Source organism: Pinus tabuliformis, chromosome 4_2 (assembly GCF_031772625.1).
Source record: "Pinus tabuliformis cultivar Carrire ecotype Pingquan chromosome 4_2, CPIR1, whole genome shotgun sequence".
In the NCBI taxonomy this organism is placed as follows: domain Eukaryota; kingdom Viridiplantae; phylum Streptophyta; class Pinopsida; order Pinales; family Pinaceae; genus Pinus; species Pinus tabuliformis.
The window spans coordinates 396326705-396346673 of NC_142304.1; the positions used below are offsets into that span (position 1 = coordinate 396326705).

The following is a 19969-nucleotide window of genomic DNA, read 5'->3' on the forward strand; positions in this document are numbered from 1 at the left end:
AAAACATGTGGATTAGGGTATAAATCCATCGCTTAATCCATCAAGACATTTCTTAGTCTAGATTGGCTATTGTACCACCCATAATGAAATTAGGCCTCTATTCTCAGTTCCTTATGGGTAAAGACATGATTCTTGGCTAGTAATTCCCAATCTTTAAGAAAATAGTTGTTGAGTGGCAGCAAATTTTTCATTGTTTACTATTCAACATTGACATAGTTCTTTTACAATGCATGAATACATATATTATAGTTCCACTTCACTTATTTTTTTTAAATGTTTTACGAATATTTTCATGAATCCTTCGAGTCTCCTAGTGTATGTTTGAATAACATGTCACAAAATAGTAACTTAGATTCATGTTTTTACCCCTACAAATATTCCATCCTTAAGGTTTGTTATAGTGTTCATGGCACTATAGGTGACTTTTTACCTAGAGTTGTAGGTCATTAGTAAGATTTAGGAGTTAGGATCTCAAACCATGGTTTTTTTTTCCAAGGAAAAAATACCGCGCTTTTCTATTGATTGAGATATAAAAAAGCTACAAAAAGGAATGCGTGAAACATTCAGCAGAAGTTTTCACGATCCACAGAGAGGCTACTCTCTTCAGTGTTTTCATGTTAGCCATGTCTTTTTTGATCAAAAAGACTTTTTGTTCTCTAAACATTTGCCAGCCTATAAAGGCCCTATCAAAAATGTATGAGTTCAGTACTATCACCATAAGATCCTGGGCCTCCTTTTTTTCAGGAAAACAGCCCATTAAAACAAAACATATTTTTTCAAGACATATAGAAGTATTTGAAACGCAGTCTCTCCTGCCACAGTAGCATGCATATCAGAACGACAACAAAGAAAAGAAAAAGACAAAAAGACTAGTGAAAAGGAGGGAGATCCGACACACGGATCTGGTCCTGTGATTGTTCTGTTATCCTCCAAACTCCCAAAGCTTGCTGCAGACCTGTTTTAGAATACCGGTCGGCCTCTTCGTTATTTTCCCTGTAAATATGAGCAATGGAAAAACTATTAAAATGAGTCCTTAAACTTTTCACTTCTTCCAACAGAGGTAACAGCATATAGTTCCTGCAAATAAATTTCTCATTGACCCAATGAATCACATTTGCCGAGTCTCCGAAAATCTGAACAGTGAGGATGTTTCTATGAATGAGCCAGCAGAGGAGCAGTTTTAAGGCAGATAATTCGGCAAAATTGTTTGTACCCGACCCAAGTCCAACAGAGGCTTTTAAGGAATGTGAAGGAGTGAGGTGAATAATGATTCCAGCTCCAGTGACATTGTTTTGGGCAGCTCCGTCAAAAAAAGCATAAGGGATGCCCTCTCTGATGACAAAATCCGCCCGCCGGTTTGAAGAAGAAGTGCCCTCAGGTTCAGGAATACTAGCAAAGATAGCTGAGGCTTGTAAGGCAATGACTGGTGCAGGAGTGACCTTCCCATTGAAAATGCATCCATTCCGGGAGATCCAAATACCCCAGCAGACAATAGGTGGGAGGTTTCTCAAGTTTTTTTCAGGGTAGTGAGACCACCAGTATTCCCATGCAGCAGATAAAGAAGCCCCTTCCCACTTCCCTGAGAATTTCTGAAGTTTGAAAATTTCCTCCCAAACTGTCATGGAGAAAGGGCAGCTTACGAAAAGGTGAGAGATCGTTTCAGAAGCTTCTTTACAGAGAGGACATCTACTCGGCCCCAACTGGAAACGAGCTTGGAGGATGTCCCATGTGGGGATTTTATTTTTTAGCGCACACCAGAGAAAGATTCTGGCTTTTTTGGGGCATTTTAATTTGAAGAGGGGCTTTGCCCACCAAACCGGAGGTTCCCACCCCTTTCTGCTCATCAAAAAATCGTATCCAGCCTTTGGGGAGTAACGACCTGTTTCTGCATGAGCCCAAACCAGAGAATCAGAAGAGTCCTTTAGTCTGACATTCGAACGCTTTAGTTCTTGAATGAATACATTCCATTCATCTCTCCAACGAATGTCCAACTCCAAATCTTCAGCAGACTTCCAACCCTGCCCCCAGATGGAAGACAAAAACGGGTTTGCAATCTGATTAAGCTGTTGAATTCCTTTTGAGTCAAGATGTTCAAGCAAACCAGGAGAGAGAGCAAAATGTTCATTACACCCTACCCATGGGTCCTTACCAATGCGCACACATTCACCATTCCCCACTTGCCATGCTAGTCCTTGTTCAATAATTTTAAAAGCGTCCATGGTTGCCTTCCAAATAACCGAGCAGTTTCTCCCTTTTTTGTTTGGACTTCTTATCCAATCTTCCAATGGGGTTGGATCAATATATTTCCTTTTAACAACCCTGGTCCAGAGATTATCTGCCACTACTATTCGCCAACCTGATTTTGCCGCCAAGGATTGGCAGAAATCCCCTAGCTGTTTGACTCCCCAACCTCCCCACTCCTTCGGTCTAGCGATCTTGTCCCAAGCAACCCATGGGAGCACAACACTTTCCTTGGATCCTGACCATAAGAATCTGCTACATATCTGCCTGATTTTATGTATAATCCCTTTGGGAATCCAGGTCAGTGCTGCCCAAAAAACAGGGATGGCTTGAAGGACTGAATTGACCAAAGTCAGTCTGCCAGCTCTTGAAAGCCATTTGTAACTCCAGTGCGAAATCCTCTGTTCAATCTTTGCCACTAGCCAGTACCAATCTTGTTTGCGGTAAGAGGACGGTTTTAGCCAAAACCCCAGGTATTTGAAAGGCATATCCATCTGACAGGTTTCAAAAGGCATGATGGTTGTAATTGCATTGACCTCTTGTCTAGTGAAACCCTCCATAATGAAATGAGATTTTCTGTGATTTACTTGAAGTCCTGTGGCTTTCAGAAAAAGATCAATGATATCTTTAAGAACTTTAACTTCAGTTAGATTCCCATTTAAGAATAGCAAAATATCGTCAACAAAAAGTAGATGTGAAATGAACAGATTTACAGCAACCTCCAAACCTGTAAACAAGCCTGACTGTTTTGCCTTTAAGATCAGCCTGCTCAGCCCCTCTGCTGCCAGGAGAAAGAGAAGAGGGGAAAGCGGACACCCTTGTCTCAGTCCTCGCTGGCTTTTGAAGAAAGGGGAAGCCGCCCCATTAATCAGCACCGCAAAATTGACATTTGAAATACATCCCATGATCCAATTTATGAACTCCAATTTGAATCCCAAGTGAGTCAATAATAATCTTAGGTAAGACCAGTCAATCCTATCATAGGCCTTTGAAAGATCAATTTTTAAAACTGCCCCTTTCTTCTTTGCTTGTCTGATACTGTGGATGGTTTCTTGTGCTACTCCAATTGCTTCGTGAATTTGTCGTCCATCCAGGAACCCAAACTGCTCACTTGAGATACATTCAGATAGAAAAGGCTTCAGGCGTACCGCAATAATCTTCGCAATTATCTTATAGATTGTATTGCAAAGAGAAATAGGCCTGAAGTCTTCAAAAGAAGCAGGATTCTCATTTTTTGGAATAAGAGCTATGAAAGTGGCACTAAAAGAACTGTAAATTTCACCTTTCTTTCTGGATTCCTCCACCACCTCAGTAAGCTCATCACCAATAATGTCGAAAAAATGGATGAAGAGTTCTATGGTCCAGCCATCCGGCCCCGAGCTTTTATCTTTAGGCATTGCCTTTATAACACGCTCAACTTCCTCCTTTTCCACTTCCCTAAAGAGTAACTCTGCATCTTCTTCATCCACAAATCTTGGAAAAGCTTGAGCTGTTCTAATAATTTCAGCCAAAGAGATCCCCCCAGGATTAGAAAAGAGGGCTTGAAAATGATTCTTCCCCATAGAAGAGATTTCCTCAAAAGAGGACACTTCCCTTCCCTCAGAGTCTCTCATCTTCCATATGGTGTTTGCAATTTTTCGTCCTTTAGCATAATTGTGAAAAAACTTTGTATTTTCATCCCCTGCTTTTAACCAAATGGCCCTACTTTTCAATCTCCACTCCTCTTCTTTCTCCAGCAAAATCTTTGCTCTGTCCCTCTCTAAGGACAATATCTTCTCTTTTGAATCCTGTGACACATAGGCATCTGAGTCAGGGTCTTCAAGAAGCCCGAGGGCCTCCTCGATTTTTACCAGCTCCTCATTCTGTTTCCTTCTTCTCTCAGAAGCCCATTCAATGGTTGCTCTCTTAAGCCTTTTCAGGTTTTCCATAAAATGACCTCCCTTGTTGGCCTGAGAAATTTGTCCCGAATGTCTCCATGTGCTTTTGAAAAGTTGTTGATAAGACTCCTCCTGAAGCCAAGAAGCATTAAATTTGAAGGGAGAAGCCGGCTTTGCTGGGGGCTTAGAGACTTCAAGGAAAATTGGGAGATGATCCGAATTTCCCCCCTCCCCTACCCATTGTCTGAACAAGGGAATATAAGCCGCCAAAGTTTCATTGATGAGGAAACGATCTAATCTCTTTGCTATCCTATCTTCACCCGTTCTTCATTTTCTCCATGTCGGCTTTGCCTTTATAATATTGACATCAATCAGCTTTGCGTTTTAGAGGGCCTTTGAGAAAAAATCAGTTAAAGGATCTTCCCGTGCGGAGGGACCCCAAGCTTCCGCCATCCCCAGGGAGAAATTTAAATCACCCCCAATAATCAGATTCTTATTCAATAGAAGCTCTTTTGACAAGAAATTATTCCAAAAAGGAACTCTTGCCTGGCAAGGACCATAAATATTAATGAACAGCAGTGGCTGGTCGAATTCAGTCGAGAGACCCTCCAAACCCAAAACATGGTCTGAACCCCAGCTGTTTTGAATCTTTAATCTCCCGGTCTTGAAACCTATGGCAAGGCCTCCAGAGTGTCCAGCAGCATCAAGGGCAAGAAAAGACCAACCCGGCAGAAGGGATCGCAAAGAAGATTCAACTTCTGAACCCTTGCCCAGGGTTTCCTGAAGAAAGACAACATCCGGATGATGGCGAGTAATGAGATCTTTTAGTGCTAGTTTTTTGGGCTTACTAGCTAAACCCCTACAGTTCCAGGACAGACAGATCATTTGATAACCGTCTCAGGGGTTTTTGCTGCTCTAAGCGCCCCGGGTATCGTCATTTGCTTCCCATCAGCTACGTCAAACTTTGCCTTAACTTGTGTCTTTGACAATAAAGATTTCCTACCTTTACCTTTCTTGGAGATTCCCCTAGAAGGCTCAGGACTTAGACCACCCACAGAATCCTGAAAGTCGGAAATGGAGGCGGAGGGCTTGTGGAGAGACCTTAAGTTATAAGGTCGGGTGGCAGAAAGACATCCCGTTCCCAGGCTATTCTTTGAAGGCACCTCACTGTTCAGATTTAGAGACGGGATGGCTTCTGACAAAGACTCTAAGTTATGAGAGAAATCCTTTGAATTTTTCAACTTAGAAGAATTTGCCACGATATCATCATTACACGAAACAGAAATTACAGGGAGCATAAAAGAAGAGGGCTGCATACCGGGGGCTGGTTCCTCCGAAGGACCAGCCATCTCTGCCGCAGGAGCATCCCGACCTGTCTGATCATCCTTTCGTTGATCGGGGCTCTCCTCCTTCTGCTGCATTTCCTCGTCCACAATGGTAGCAGTGGCTCCAGTCTGGTGGACCACCTCAGTAGCTTCCTCTTTCTTCTGAGATTTGGGTGAGCCCGTCAAGTCCTCCCACTCCTCCACCTTCTGCTGGACCCCCCTTCTTCTTTTCCCCAAAGGGCAGTCCCTCGCTAGATGCCCGTATTCATGACAAACATGGCATCTGAAAGGAAAAAGTTCATAGTCTAGCAGTTGTTCATAAACATATTCCTTGTATTGCAGAGGAAACGACTCCACAAGTCCTTCAGATGGATTGAGCCTTACCAGAATCCTTGCAACCCCTCTTTCAAAAGTATGCAGATAAGATCTATCCACATCTAGGAAGGTACCTAAATGATTCCCTATCGATTTGAAGACTGAGTCCACCCAAAGGAACGGCGGAAGGTTTGGAGCCCGCACCCAAACAGGAATTTCATCAACTTTCTCCTTCGCCGCATCGAACATGGGGGTCCATCGTTTAAAATAAACAGGTCTGCTTCCGAACGCCCAATTTCGTGCTTCAACCCATTCCATGGCTTCCTTAGTATCAAATTTTACCATAAACCATCCTTTAACCAAAGTATCCGTTCTAAAAGACTTTGCTGGGGTTTCCAGCCATTGACTCTCAGCCCATTGCCTTAAAAATTTACCGGATACGTATCTCCCTCTTGCTCTGCCCACAAGAGTGCATTCTGCAACTTCCAATGCTTCTTCGACCTGGACATCCATGCCTAGGACCAAATTGGAAACCCGCTTCTTTTTCCACGCCTTAGTCTTCTTTCTTTTTTCCTCTACTTTATTTGTTGACGGCTCCGGAACCTTTCCCGTAACAGCTGAAGGCAGGCCGCCTTCCTCCCGCACATGGGTCTTTCCAACGCCCTTTGGGTTTTGGATTTCATTGGCTGGAGCGGATTCAACCAAACCCTCCACTGGGCTGCCCGCCTCGCCTAAAACTGAATGCCCCTCGAATAAAGATTTCTCAGGATGCAGAGGGTTTGCGAATACCCCCGCAGTCGAAGATTTGAAGATACCTGCATTGCCCTCTTCCCTTCCCAGAGTATCCGGTAGCCGGTCGTTCGCAATCAACTTCCTCCTTACCTTCTCCTGAGTGTAAAGCTCTCCCGCTGCTTTCCCCACACCCTGCACGCCACCCACCGACCTCCATACTCCATGAATATGGGGTAAATTGATTATGTCCTCGAGTCCGCCCGAAGAAACAAAGTTTTTTGCAGGAGAGACCGACTTACCAACCGGTAGAGGTCCAAGCTTATCCTTCTGCTGACCAAGAGGGTGGTGAGGGCTTATATCCTCTGGAAACCTTCCTCCTCGCCCACAACTGCTCGAGAGCTCCAAGCTCTCTTCCAACAGCCCCTTACCCGGATTATGACGCCACGAGACTCCTCCCGGAAAAAACGCACCAGGGAAACTGTTCGAATGCCCGATAATGTCACTGATATTCTTCTCCGTTACTTCCTTGCCCCAAACCGTGAGGATATCTTCAGGAGCCGGGTCCAGGTCAACCGCATCACTAGAAATTACCATGGTTAAAAGCGCTCCGTAAAACCTGTAACCGACTTACGCTCGAAGCCCGAAAGGGAAACTGCATAAAACCGCCTCCGAATGCCGTTTTCAGGAAAGATACCCAGGTTAGATGCCTCCACTAGTGAGCATACCGTAAACAAGCCGCCGCAAACCGAAACCCGATAAAACTCCTGCAGAGACGTATAATACTCCGTTTGACGTTGTCGCGTAACCCGTTTCCCAGCCCGAACCCAGCTGTCACCTGTTGCCGAGACCTGCCCTGTCCGTCCTTGTTGTAGCTGCCAGCTAGCCCAGCACCTGTACCCCCGCTGACTTCCCTGCGCCATCTGCTTCAGCTAAACCCTAGCCCTAGGGTTCCTAGATCAAACCCTAGCAGAGCCATCGACCTGTTTTTCCGTCTCAAACCATGGTTTATGCCACAAAACATAATTATATCACTCATCCATGAAAGTGGGTCCTTAAAATTTCCTTCAACTAGCAAATAATTCATCTCTACGAACCCCATTTTTGTATAGGAGCTTATAATGGAGTTGAATATGCTTCTTGGGGATTGATTTAATATTCGAAAGCTTTAAAACATGAGGCCATCACTCAAAGGTTGGACATCATTTACAATATAAATTAAAAGGTTAGAATGAGGTTACCTACTTAATTCTATGTCTATGACAGTTTTACTAGCAAATAATTCCTCTCTACGAACCCCATTTTTGTATAGGAGCTTATAATGCATTTGATTATGCTTCTTGGGGATTGATTTAATATTCAACAGCTTTAAAACTTGAGGCCATCACTCAAAGGTTGGACATCATTACAATATAAATTCAAAGGTTAGAATGAGGTTACCTACTTAAATTTATGTCTATGACAGTTTTACAATCTTCACCCCACTTTACATGGGGGATTCAACCATTTTTGTGAGAATAGAACCCTGGTGGGAGCTAATACAACACCTCTATTTCATCAAATTTGTTGACGTGTCATCACAATATAGGGTCTTAAGGGAAAAAGGGTAAAAGTCATGGTTTAGGCCTAAAAATCACACTTTACACCATAACAACCATCTATATTGGTCAGCTAATTCATTTCCATGAAAAAGATTCCATCCCTAGAGTCAATACCATTGTTTAGGATCATATAGATTGCTTCTAAACTACATAAATATGGACTAAAGAATAAATATGTGATTTAATACCACAAAATGTTATTTATTCCATAAGAACCATTTGTATGACCTCTAATCCATAAATTAGATCCATAGTCTTTTAGTAAAGGAAAGAATCCATCTCTAGTACCTATATCATGGTTTAAGACCTTATAAATATTTTTTTAGAATAAAAAATGTGGATTATAAAAAGTTAACTTGGTTTAATTCTATAAAGTTATCTGTATGGTACTCGGTACATAAAATCTAGCCTCTAATATGTTCATAAGGTTTAAATTCCATCTCAAGGGTCTATATTATATTATGGTTTACGTCCCTATTGATGGAATTTAAATTTAAAACAATGGACTATGAATAAAGCAAATGATTTATGTCCCAAAACCATGGTTTAGCTCATAAGCAACATCTATATCCCCCATGCTCCATAAAATTAAGAAATTAATTTTTCACTAGAGTAATAATCTTTTTAATTTGGTAATTTTCATGTTTTAGATCCTTGTATATGTCTCATATACCAAAAAACACACAATAGTGGTAATATATATATATATATATATATATATATATATATATATATATATATATATATATATATATATATATATATATATATATTTCCAAAACAAAAATCGTAATTTTATTAATTAAAACAAAATTACATGTTGCAGATGTTGTGGCGCATTCCATTAGCAGTCGTTGACTGCTAATCAAAGTTCATGAAAACAAAAAAAATAATGTACAAGTGGGGAAAAGTCATGCTTTTCGTCCTTTTTTCTTCTCAACCTTTTGCCACTCCCCTTAGGTCGGTAATGTGGATACAAGTGCTAGTGAAGCATCAACCACAGGTTGGGGGTTGTCTTTATCAGAATCTGAGGTGTCTGATATGTGTTGTCGTTTGGATTCGTTGGTATCCATTGTTTCTGGTATCTTTGCTTGTTGTGAGTCCATCAGACCTTGTGGATTTAAATCCTCTGCTTCTGGTTCTTTATTCATCTGATTGTTCTTGTTGGGTATGACATGTTCGACATCCTCTTCCTCCTCCTCATTGGAGAGTGGTGGAGGAAATTGCCATCCCTTGGCTTGTTTCCCTAATTTCTTCTTCCTACGAATGTCTTTTTTGGCTTCTGGACATGTGTTTTGTAGATGTCCTATTTGTCGGCAAGTTCTGCATCTGAATGTTGTATTTTCATAATCTAAAACCTGTGTCCAACACCTCTCTTTAGGCTTCAATTGAATTCGATCTAGAAAACCTCTGTTTAGATCTACTTCCACACAAATTCGTGTGAATGTGTAGATTCTTTCCTCCAGTCTTTGGGTGTCCATTTTGATATAACTCCCAATGGTGTTACCGATTCCTGCAAGGATTTGTTGATTCCAAAGATGTATTGGGAGGTTGTGCAAGCGTACCCAAACAAGCATTGTGTTTGCATCAAATTTTGGAAACCATGGTGTGATGAAGAGACCCGTGGACCCCGAGAACCAAGGTCCTTCCCGTATTATAATATCTCTAGCCTCTGCTGAAGGGAAGTTCACTATGAAGAAACCCTTGGAGTAGAGATGCATTTCACATTGTGTAGTCCAATTTGTGAAAATACAATGAAATAGCTCAACAGGCTTGGGCCAAAAATAGTTGAAACTACAAATTATAGCTTGTTTTTAGAATACAATACAATGCTCATTTGTTTCTGGTATATCTATGTTTAATTTTGGGGTATAATTTAGTTGATCCACAATATATGGCCTTGGTTCCATGCTTGCTTGTTTTGGTGTTGTTGTGGATGTATTTTTCCCTTGGAGGATGTTTTTGAAAGATAGTCCTCCATTTTTTTCCCCTGATGTGTTTTTGCACTTTTTGCTGAGCAACTCACAATTCCTTCTCCCCTATAGGATTTTTACTGTTATCTTCCATGCCACCTCTTAGTCTCAAATTGAGAATTATGGTTGACACAGGTATGATTTTGTAGTCCACGAGAGGCTTCGAGTCCTAGAGTGCTCTTCCCCCATGTATCAAATTTTGTAAACTAGTGGGATATCCAACTTGTTGAGAGATAAGGTTCTTCAGATGCATCACACAATCGGTTCCATGTACCCAAATCAAATGTGTTTTTCTGATAGGGGTTTTGACAAAAACTTGGAAATGGAGGGTATTTACCAAAGATCCAGGTTTTGTTGCAATCTGCGGGTAGCTTGTCTATGCAGCAGAAGTTGCGCTTTGCCATAATGTGGGCTTTGCATTCCCTAACAGGGTTCTAGTGCCCTATTCCCATTGACGATCTTCCCATATCTACGCTGAGGGACTAGCTGTGTGTGTGTTGTAGGGTATTATTGCCCCCACATTCAATCCATGACTAGTCCAATGGATACCCTGTAGCATATTTCATAGATGAGGGCCGGCTATTGCAGTCCAGCTAGTTGGTCCAACTTCCACCAACATATCACTGTCCCATTTATTCATCTACCTTATCGCACACCCAGTTTTGTGTGCCCTTGCAAGGCCCTTAGATATCCGTCCTCGACTGGGATATGATTCAATAATCTGGCGATAGCGAGATACTTTGTACCTAGGGGGATACCCTGCATTTCCACAAAAAAAGGTTACCTCAAGTGAGCTCCAACCATTTGTTTGGAACCACCATCACGCCAGTTTAATCTTACATCCCCACGAGTTGTCCAAGGGATGGAAGGTGTCAGCGGTGCCTTTTTCCTTATTGTTGTGCAAGAGGTCCCTGTTTTCATTATCCATTGTCATCTTGAATGTTTCCCCCTGATCTCTGGTGGTCTTAAGCAGTAAGAGAAAACCCATATGACAGGCCTGATTTGACCTTGTTTCCCCTTGATTGTATTCTTCCCCATGGGAAGTACTCCATTCCAGTTTTCCTGCGAGCCAATGTCTTGGTTGTGCAGGTTGGATTGATGTTCTAGTGTGTGCCCCCCTTGATTCCAGAGCCCTCCTATGACCAGGCTCCTCGATTCCTTGGGTGCCATCAGAGGGGAAATTCTTGGCGGCCACTCCAGACCTTGTTTGCCTGCACATCGAAACCCTAGTTCGGTTTAGCTCTATCTCCACCTTACGAATACCAAATATGAGTAAGTATTCACTGACAATTCCTAACATTTCCACTCATGGATTTGGCCTAATATGATGGTAATATATATATATATATATATATATATATATATATATATATATATATATATATGTATGTATGTATGTATGTATGTATGTATGTATGTATGTATATATATATATATATATATATATTTGGGTCTACTCAAAAGTATGTAGAGTGGGTACTTGTTGAATGTGGAGTTTAATTCCACATCCAACATTTGTCTACATGTGACATTTGAGTAAACATATAAGGAGATAAGCCAAAAATAGAATTAAAAAAAATGGCTTTCTTTATTTTATTTTAAAATAATCTCTTATTTTATTATTTTAACTATTATTTTATGATTTTCCTTAGGGGGTCCATTTTAGACCTCTAAATTCCCCTAATAATTAGGGATTTTGACAAGATCTAAACCATTTTTCATGCTATAAGAGCCATTTACATCATCCTAAATCCATTAAACTGCAAACCTTATCATTTGATAGAAAAAATTTCAATGTTTGGTGCTTTTATTGTGGCTTATGGCCTAACTAATTATTTTTATGCCCAAAAAATCTAGATTATGGAGAAATTTTGTCAGTTAACCCTTAAACGATGATTTAATCCAAATGAATCATATGTATCACCTATACTACATGAATTGTGACATATAATTCTTTTATAGGACAACTTTACATCTCGAGGACCTATGCCATGGTCCAACCCACTATGAATGATTTTTCATTCCAAAAAAATGAAATAGAGACAACATCCAAGGACAAGTACCAAAATAACTATAACACCCACGATGTTACCCCTTTCTTTCGTAATGTTAAAATTTTGACTATGTAATGCCAAAATGGAGGCCATGGGTGGATGAGACATTAGGTCTAAACATAGAATAAAATTAATTTAATTTAACTTTTAATTCATTGGCCTAAAGAGAGGGACACATAGATCCAATTCTGAGGAAGAGTAGAGAATTTGGAGAGTGGTGTGTGGTGGCATAATAGACGAAGCTACCATCTCACACATGGAAAGATGTGATTGGATGAGGAAATTGCAAAAAAATTGTCCCATGATGTGAGGGAAGATGAAGTCGGAATTGTCTCAGAATATAAAGGACCTCAAGGAAAAACAAGAGGAAAGGAGGAAAAATGACAGAAAAAGAGAGATAATACGAGAAAAAATAATTTTGGGAAAATTGAGGAGTGCAAGAGCAATGTTGGAGTTGAAACTAAGACCTATACTCTAAAATTTTGGGTTTGTTCCCCTATATTGATGTGATGATATTGTGGGACTATGGTGTCCAAGCCTAAATGGAAATGGGAGGCTCAGTGGAGGATTGAACTACATGTGCTTGTCAAGTAAGTTGATAAACCACTAATTGATTGTTCAATAGATGATAAACCATGTAGTGCTTGTTGAATGGTCCTGATAAACAACTTGAGTCCTTATTTTAAGGATGATAAACCTCTAGGCAGGGCAGTTGAACTAATGTGGTGTTTGCCAAAAAGGTTGATAAACCAATTAGATAGTGGCCTATAGGTTCTTATAGTGATTTCTTTCAAAATACAACTGAGAAAACACTTGGACATTGCTTGCCTTGAAAATGCAATAGATAAACCACCTTGATAGTAGATTCAAACTCATGGAATGAGAAATACCTCAACTCAGCCTTAGGTAAATTCCCTAAACAAGCATTCCCTCAGACTTTGGATCCATCTTGGGGTGTTCAACTACAAGAAATATTATGGTGTAGCTAGCCTATGGTTGGGTGGAAAGTTGAAGTCCTTCCTTCAGTTTCTAGCCATTTCAAGCTATTTGGTGGGCCCCAGTATTGCAGCAATAATGCTGCAACTCTTGGGACTCCCTTCTTTAATTTTATCAACCCGGTAGTTCGTAACAAACTTGGAAGCGACGGTGCTATATGCACAAGTACTAGCTCTTGCCGCAGTTGTCACTTGGTCAGCTGGCACAAGTCTACTAGGAGCTTAAGCCAACTTCTATGAGCTCTCAGAAGAAGCTTTTTAACTGATGGATGAAAGCTAACTCAAAGGAGGCTAATCTACTTGCAGAAAGAAAATGAAAGCGGAAAGGAAATGCAAACCCTAGCAAACCCTAATTTTACCAGCTAGCCCTACTGATGTGAAAAAGAGGATGAAAGCTACTGAAAGAGATGCCATTGACTTCTATGAAGGTAAAATGCATGTGTCTAAGTTATCACTATCTGAAGAAAACATCTTTTTGTATTTTTGAATAAGTTGTCATAATTATCATGCATACAATTTAACTGTTTTTGACTGTGCAGAGGTGGATTGGCGAGAGGAAATGCTTGGAAGAGGTCAATAAGGTTCAGAGAGGGCCTAAGGGGTCCCTAACACCCTTCCAGAGAGTTTCACAGAGTTTGGATATCAAGAAACCTCATTCGTGAGATTCTACAGGAAGTCTACAAGGGTTCTATAGGATGTTTTAGGAATTTCTACAGGATGTTCATAAATTTCTACAGGATGTTTTAAAATTGGATTTTGGAGGATGGGTGAGTGAGGGAAGATGCATGAATGGATATGGAGGTAGGATAGGGGTCTGAAGTGGCCCAGGGACTGGTGGATGGAGTGGTGAGAAGGTGTAGATAGCTAAGTTGGCTCAAAGAAGGCTGAAACAATGATGTACAAAAACTAGGGTTATGTGAGAAAATGTGGCAACCGTGAGGTAAGGATTCTAAGTAGAGGGTGGAGTGGATGGTGCTGATGGAGAATAAGTAGATGAAGGAGTGGTACAGGTGCTCTGCAAGTCGTTTTTCCAATCTGAACCAACAAAGACTTTTAAATTCAAAGACCTAGTTACGTTGACCTAATTTGCTAGCTGTCAGTAAAGAGAATGAACAGAAGTGTGACCTGCAATGAAACCATGTATTTTAACTCATGCAACTAAGAAAACGAAAGTCTGAACTTGTAATCAACTTCTACACATGAAGATCAAACACTAGTGATTGCATGGCAAAAAAAAATCAATGTTTTTGTGGGCAGCAAAGTCATCCTAGTCACATCTCCTGATTGTGGGGTCGTTAATATGCCATGATTATTGTCACTTGTGAATGTTTATTCCACCCATTTCCACCATTCTTCATCATGACATTTATTATAATTTATCATTTAAATCCATTTTATAAATAATTTATGCTCTCATGGATGAATATTATTTATTCTCTTTTATTTTTAATAAATTGATTATTATGCATTAATTTATCAATGATAGTTCTAATAAGTTGGTTGTAACATCATTCGCCATTTTTAGCTTCCAAAGTAACTTCCAGATTGAAGATTTGATTTTTAAATCAACCAACTCAGAAATTCGCTGGTTTAAGGAGTGACAATTTTGCGGTTAAGATTCTGAGCAAATGAAGACGAATTTGGAAAATCCGGAACATGGGTTTTGTCCAGAACGGGCCCAATTATCTTCGAAAATAACAGTTTGCCCAAATTCGGCTTGTACAGGGAGAAACGCAGGGTTCTTTGAACACGATTTTCTGAGATTTGCTGTTGCGGCCGCCCTCCAAATCTTAGCTGCAAACCCAAATCCGCCTTGTTCTTGTTGATCAATGGGTTAGAATCAACCTAAATTTGTAAGAGAAATCATGATTGTAATTATCTATGCTCTGATCTTCTTTATTTAAATGAAACCCAAGATCAGAGGGGATGGAGAACGACTGTTTTTATAATTCTAAGTTTCAGAACCAATGGTGATCATGGAGTCTAGCTGAGATCTGATTTTATATACTTCTGTAATGCAATCAATATAAAGGATTTGGTGTTCAATTCGTTGCTGCATCTGAAGTAAGTTACGGCGGTGCCATTGGAAGCTACGGGCCCGGCTCCAACGGACACTTGCCGTTGTATTGTATCATACGGTGATTTGCGTGGTTTGCTATCTTTATTGTTCAGTAATCTGATGCACGAATGCTATGTGATCATTAATTCATTAATGTTTCTTTCCGAATTCCTTGTGGCGATTCTGCATTATATTATTAAGTCTTTTCCAGAATTGATTGCATGGTATCCATCTGAATCGGGTATTTCTATTACAGAGCTTTTGTATTAAACGTTACCATCACAAGATTTATTTGAAGTTATTATTATTGGAATCCGGAAGTAATGTTGTATTTGGAAACATAGTTCTCATCTCAGATTACTATCTTAGTGTGTTGAATGTACATATGATTGTTGTTCTATTAGTGTGTTTTGTATATATGATAACTGCTGTTCCATAATTCATTTATAAATATCGTCTCATAAAGTAAAGTTCATTGGAATTGCTTTTGCCGATTGTTATTTGATTGCGGAATGAGAGTTCAGTTTTAACTCGCGAGATTTAGTTCTTTTAATTGTTGTTTCATTTATTGCTTTCCATTTCGTTTCATGCTGCTTTTTGCCATTCCTTTTTACTTGCATTTACTGTTTGAGTGTGGGAGGAGGATCAAGGTTGTCGTGAGACACAACAGACGCTATTATGCTCCCAGAACCATGATCCATACTCTAATTCCTTTTCCTTCATCAATTTCTGGAGGATTGAGTTATTGCTACCATATCCTCGATTGATGGTTGTTTGAATGAATGATTTAGTTTAGAACATTTTAGTTTCTTGTTGTTCCAATTAGATTTCTTTTTCAAGCGTTCATCTATTTTTGGGTTTTAAGCACTATATTGCACAACATTGCTCTTAAGAAAATAGCTGCCTCAGACAGAGTACACTCTTGAAATAAAAAGTCGTCCCTGGGTTGATAATTAATGTGAGGTAATTAGGAGTTCACAAGACACCTTTTTATCGCTCCACATTTTGGCGCCGTTGCCGGGGAGAGTGTAGCCATTTCTAAAGAGTAGTGTGAATTTGATGACAGCCTGCTAGGGAAGAGTTGGATCTTAAAAACGGAAGGTAAGAACCTGCGTACGGAGCATGTAAAAGCCCTGCTCCCCCATCCGCTTTCCAGCAGGACTGTTAAAGAACCTAGAGTAGAAATAGATGTTTGAATTTTTGTGTGAATGATTAGGAAAAATAGAAATTCTTTTTAAAAAAAATGAATCACATGATTTCACTTAAGTGGTGATGTAAGCACCACCCATTTCACTAACTAATTGACAGGAACATTTGAAGAAGGAGCCTTGAAGAAACACATGAAGAACATCTTCTATTATGGTAAGAAATGGCTCACGTTTCTACTTTTGAATTTCCTATCAAAGACCTAGGAGTGACACAAATGCATATAATTCCCCCATCTTTACCAAATTTTCATGGTTTAGCAAATGAAGATCCACATACATTTTTGTTTGAGTTTGAAATACTTTGTAGAGGATATGATTATTGTACTAATGATCAAAGATTGAAAGTGTTTCCTCTTACTCTAAAAGGAGCAGCTCTCCGATGGTTCATGAGCCTAGGTGGGAATTGCATCCAATCATGGGAGGACATGAAGAACATATTCTTGAAGAAGTACCAAGACTATTGCAAAGCCAATGAAGATATTTTCGATATGATACAAGGGGAAGATGAAAGTTTGGAGGATTATGTAGATCGATTTCATTATAACTTTCAAAAATCAAAGCATAAGCATTTGGAAAAAGAGATCTTAAAAACACTCATTCTTAAAGGAATCAAAGATGAATGTTTAGAAACCCTAAATCTGATAGGAAAAGGTGATGTTTTTCAGTTATCATATGATGATGTTTGTGAGTTGTGCATAGGGTATTCAAGAGGAATCTCCAACGCTGGTAAGAATTCTAGAGATGTTTTTTCTTTGTTCTCCAAATCAGCTACAAGAATAGGAGACATAAGAGCTGAAATCAATGTTTTATTTGAAAATTTTAAAGTTGATTTTATTAGCTCTCTAAATGAAAAATTGAATGTTTTGCAGGTTCATAAAAATGAAGAATTTGATGAAGTGTTTTGTTCTCATGACCGAAAGGAGCATCTCATAGATACTCACTCTTCCTTATCTACGATGGAAGTAGCATATCAAAGAGATGAGGAAGCTGCAACAAGGTCAAAACCACGGAAATCAAGGCCTATAGGTATGGTTCAAAACACTTTTTCTCCATTATCATACTTGCATAATACATTATGGAATGCTAATGTGTTAGGGCAGCCATGTCAATTTCAATATAACCACCTATCTTGTTTACAATTTGGGCATGGTTCATCTTATGATGGCATGACTACTCTCCCTCATCTTGTAGCACAAGCGCATTCTCCATATTCTCCACCAGCTCTTTCACAACACCTTGCTTGCCCATCAAAATCATTCACACAACCCAATCAGCCACATCATCAAAATGCTCCTGCTCAACTAATTTCACACCCTCACCATAATAAACCAGTACAACATGCTTACAATGATGAGCTGGAAAATTTACGCACCCTTCCCACCCATTCTATCTCACATGTGTCATTAGAGAAAACCTACAATGAGATTCAGAATGTTTCAAATGCAAAAATTGTAGAAGCTATGGAAGAAAATGAGGTTTCTTTTACTATGCATCAACAAGCTATTTTAAAAGCCCAAGAACTTCATGATATGATGGCTATGCAAGATCAAAAAAGTAGAGGATACATTGAAGATTGGTTTCACTTCATCATTTGCTTACAACATCACTCCATGCTTCAACAATTTTTGATATCATTTTTTCAAGGGAAGCCACCTTCTCATACCCTAATATCCATTAATATGCATTTTTCAAATTTGGGTATGTTCATACGTGAAGCCGTGTTTCGAAAATGGCTTCAATGGAAGTACTCATACACGTAGTCATATTCATCCTTCAATCAAAGTAGGTTAGTGAATAAAATAAAACAAAATAAGGACATAAATAAGTGCATTTTGTTCTTTTGTAAAACTAGGGTTTTTGTTGCAACATGCTATGCAAATCAACATCGGTGATAATTTTTTTATAATTTGTGTATGTAGATGAATCATAATGGAAATAATAAATTCTACAAACACTCATTTTCATTTTTATCACCAATTTGAAAAAATGCTTGAATTTCATTTTTTTGGCTTGCGGGCTTGATGAACTTTCTGGAAAAACAGTCGGGACAGTCATGTTTTGAGGGACCAAAAATGAATATTTTCAAAAACTGTTTCTACCCTAGGTATCCCTTGATGTCTACTTTCTAACCCAATTTGAATCACTCAATTTGGATTTGAAACGAAAAAGTTAGAACCAAAACATTGACCGGATGTCTAGCGGGCAGCTCAGGAATAGAGTTGGGACAGTCAGTTTTTGGAGGCCTAAATGACCATATTTTTAAAACCTGTTTCTATCCTAAATAGCCCTTGATGTCTACTTTCCAATCCAATTTGAATCACTCAATTTGGATTTGAAACGAAAAAGTTAGAGCCAAAACATTGACCGGATGTCTAGCGGGCAGCTCAGGAACAGAGTTGGGACAGTCACTTTTTGGAGGCCTAAATGGATGAATTTTTAAAACCTGTTTCTATGGTAGATTCCCCTATGAATCTAGTTTACAATGCAATTGGAATCACTCATTTTCGATATCGTATGGGGAAGTTATGATCAAAATACTGACTGTCTATCGTAAATCAGTACCCTTAAAACTATGTTTTTCCGGCTGTTCCTTACAATATTTGACCTATCAATTCTTCTTGTCTTCAAAACCTGTTTCTATTGGAGATAAATAAATGAATCTACTTTCATTTCCAATTTGAATCATTTGAATCCGACATCAAACGAAAAAGTTACGCTTGAAATATCAACTGATGGTCTAAGCCGGGTAATCGAAGATGACTCTATTATGCAGGTTGTTCTAAACAAATTTGACATATCATATCATTGAGTTTTTAAAACTTGTTTCTATTGGAGATACACCATTGAATTAGCTTTCATTTGGCTTTGGAATCACTCAATTTGGACGAAAAACAAAGAAGTTGTGATTAAAACACTGCTGGTTAGTATGATTGGCCACTGCTCTCCCGCAGGTAACAAATAAACTTTACTTTGTTATTTTCTCTATGGATTTGTTATATAGAGTAACTACTTGTTAGTTTTTTACATAATTCTTGGATTAAGGGAGCCCGTACACCTCTCTTTCTTCATGATTTAATGTTTTATTGCAGGTAGATACTCGTTTTTTGCAGGTCTTGGGAAAATAAAGAAGGTCAACTTATGGACGAGTGATTTTTCAAAGAAATTTTTATAAAACAAAGGAATTTTATCCAAATCATTACCCAACGGATTCATAATAGAACAAATGAAGAATTGATTTCAATTTCAAGATTCATGTCTTGTCACTGCTGCCAAAACATTTTTCAAATAGATCATTTTTTTGACATAACATCATAGCTGTTGTAACTCAATTTATTTATTTACATACTGCTTTTTGTTGTTTCTTTTCTAATTTCTCTTATATTTTGTGTTTCAGGTGTTGCTTCATTCAAACTGTGACCCATCCTCAGCTTCAATACAGTGAACAGCTAATTCATTCTTTGCGTGCTTGCATTTTATGGTTGTATATTTTGCTGTTCCTTTTCTGAAGGAACAACATTTGTGTGCATTTTTTTGTCGTTCCTGCTGTTCCTTTTTCAAAAGGAAATCATTGTCGTGTTGCTATTTATTTTCT

The 19969-nt window shown here is 39.2% G+C and overlaps 1 protein-coding gene across 1 annotated transcript; it reads right to left on the reverse strand.

Annotated features, from left to right (window-relative positions):
• Positions 1-869: 869 nt before the first annotated feature.
• LOC149169622 (uncharacterized) lies at positions 870-4169 on the reverse strand. Its single transcript, XM_089425271.1, has one exon. It carries the CDS (start codon positions 4167-4169, stop codon positions 870-872), a length of 3300 nt encoding a protein of 1099 aa, XP_089281397.1.
• Between the last annotated feature and the right edge of the window lie 15800 nt (positions 4170-19969).